Here is a 1769-nt window from a genome sequence, read left to right on the forward strand (position 1 = left end):
TTCAGAAGCCGTTCAGAGGACTTGCTTTCCCAGTAGTGTCTCCTGAAGAGTGACTTGTGTGAGGAGCTTTCCCAGTACCCATCTGGGTGCTGGTTGAGACAATCAGCCAAACTTTTGACCTTTGTTGTTCCTTGGTGCTCCATAACAGTTTCCTTTGCAGCTCACCTGTGGATCAAAGCTTGATAAAAGCCTTGGTCAGACTGTAGTGAAGCAAGATGGGAAAAAACTGTAATTTAGATATCTGACAAGGATGTTTTTTTAGTTCTTTATTAGTTGTTTCACAGTAAGATAAAGACAGAAGCCTTAGCTGAGATCAGGGTTCTGTTGCTTTAGTCACTGTAAAGAAACAGTTCCCAAACAGCTATACTCTAAATGGGCAAAGCAGGCAAAAGATGAAAAGGGAAGGATTATCTCCTTGTTTTAACAGGGATAGCACTAAATGAGGTGTCCAGAGTCAAAGAAGTTGTTTGTGGCAGAGATAGATGTCCTTGGTCTCCATCCTTTCTTTCCTAACAACGAAATCATCCTATTTTTCCTGATCAGGAATTTGTTTAAGTAAGTAATAATAATAATTCTGCTTCTTTGTATCTACAGATCGCCCAGGCCTTGTTTGCGTCGAGAGGATAGAAAAGTGTCAAGAGGGTTTCCTCCTGGCATTCGAACACTACATTAATTACAGAAAACACCATGTTGCACACTTTTGGCCAAAACTGCTGATGAAAGTGACAGACCTGCGAATGATCGGAGCCTGCCATGCCAGCCGCTTCCTGCACATGAAGGTGGAGTGCCCCACAGAACTCTTTCCTCCGTTGTTCCTGGAAGTGTTCGAGGATTAGACAGACTGGAGCAGTTCTCCGCCCCGTCACACTACTGGCTGTCATTTCATCCCGTTGCCCAGCTCTTCTCACCTCTTGTTTGTTCTTCTTCTTTCATTCTCCTGTTTCTTGAGGCGGGGTTGGGTTTTTGTTGGGGTTTTTGTTTGGGGTTGCTGGGGGGCAGTTGTATACACATGGATGAAAACATCCCTTTAATGCGGGTACTTGTGACTATTGCAGTTTGTTCTTCAGTCCTTTGATGTGAATGCTTTGACAGCTTAACGGTGAAAATACAAACAAACCAATCTCATTCACCAGCACTTGAGTGGTCACCAGCTCACACACATCATTGCTTGGAAAACATGGGAGAGAAATTGAAGTGGCAGAAAATAAATTGGCCTCCAAGTTAAAACAGCTATTGTTAATTTGACCCTGGCAATTCTGTCTAGTATTATCTCATTTTGCAGGGCACACATGACCAATTCATGAGATGAAATTTCTAGTCTTCATGGTTGTTTCTATTGTAACAATCATCGCCATTATGATCTAGGATCTTCATCATCATCATGATCCCATCATTATCTGAGGATTGTTCCAGCAGATACAGTTTAACTGTGCCCCATAAATCAAGTACTTAAAATAATGCAGAGTTTTAGAAGGGACTGACTCTTTTTTTTTTTCCATGTGTATAAGGAAGTAAGGTCCTTCAGTTCTTACCACATTTGAACTCCAGGTAACTTCACTGGAAGGTCTGTTGGAGTGGGAAATTTGATCCTCTGAGGTGCTTTTTCTGAGAGTGGAGAGGTCTGCTTTTTCTGAGGTGTGTGGCAAAATTCAGCACTCTGAAGGAGAAGGCTCTCTATGAAGTTATTCAGGGATGTGAACACTCACAGAACGAGGACAAGGAGAACAAAACATGTGGGGTGACCTTCAGATGGGACAGAAACCAATTGT

The 1769-nt window shown here is 42.5% G+C and overlaps 1 protein-coding gene across 2 annotated transcripts in view; it reads left to right on the forward strand.

Moving 5' to 3' along the window:
- LOC104623543 (thyroid hormone receptor beta) overlaps positions 1–1106 on the forward strand; it is a 48393-nt gene extending 47287 nt beyond the window's left edge. Inside the window, exon 7 of one of the 2 annotated variants that reach the window (XM_010290670.1) lies at positions 595–1106. In XM_010290670.1, the coding sequence (XP_010288972.1) occupies positions 595–836 (242 nt within the window). In that variant the 3' untranslated portion in view covers positions 837–1106. The remainder of the gene's footprint in view (positions 1–594) is intronic. The other variant, XM_010290669.1, reaches the window with a different exon arrangement.
- The last annotated feature ends 663 nt before the right edge of the window (positions 1107–1769 follow it).

The sequence above is a fragment of the Phaethon lepturus genome, unplaced genomic scaffold (assembly GCF_000687285.1).
Source record: "Phaethon lepturus isolate BGI_N335 unplaced genomic scaffold, ASM68728v1 scaffold837, whole genome shotgun sequence".
NCBI classification, from domain to species: domain Eukaryota; kingdom Metazoa; phylum Chordata; class Aves; order Phaethontiformes; family Phaethontidae; genus Phaethon; species Phaethon lepturus.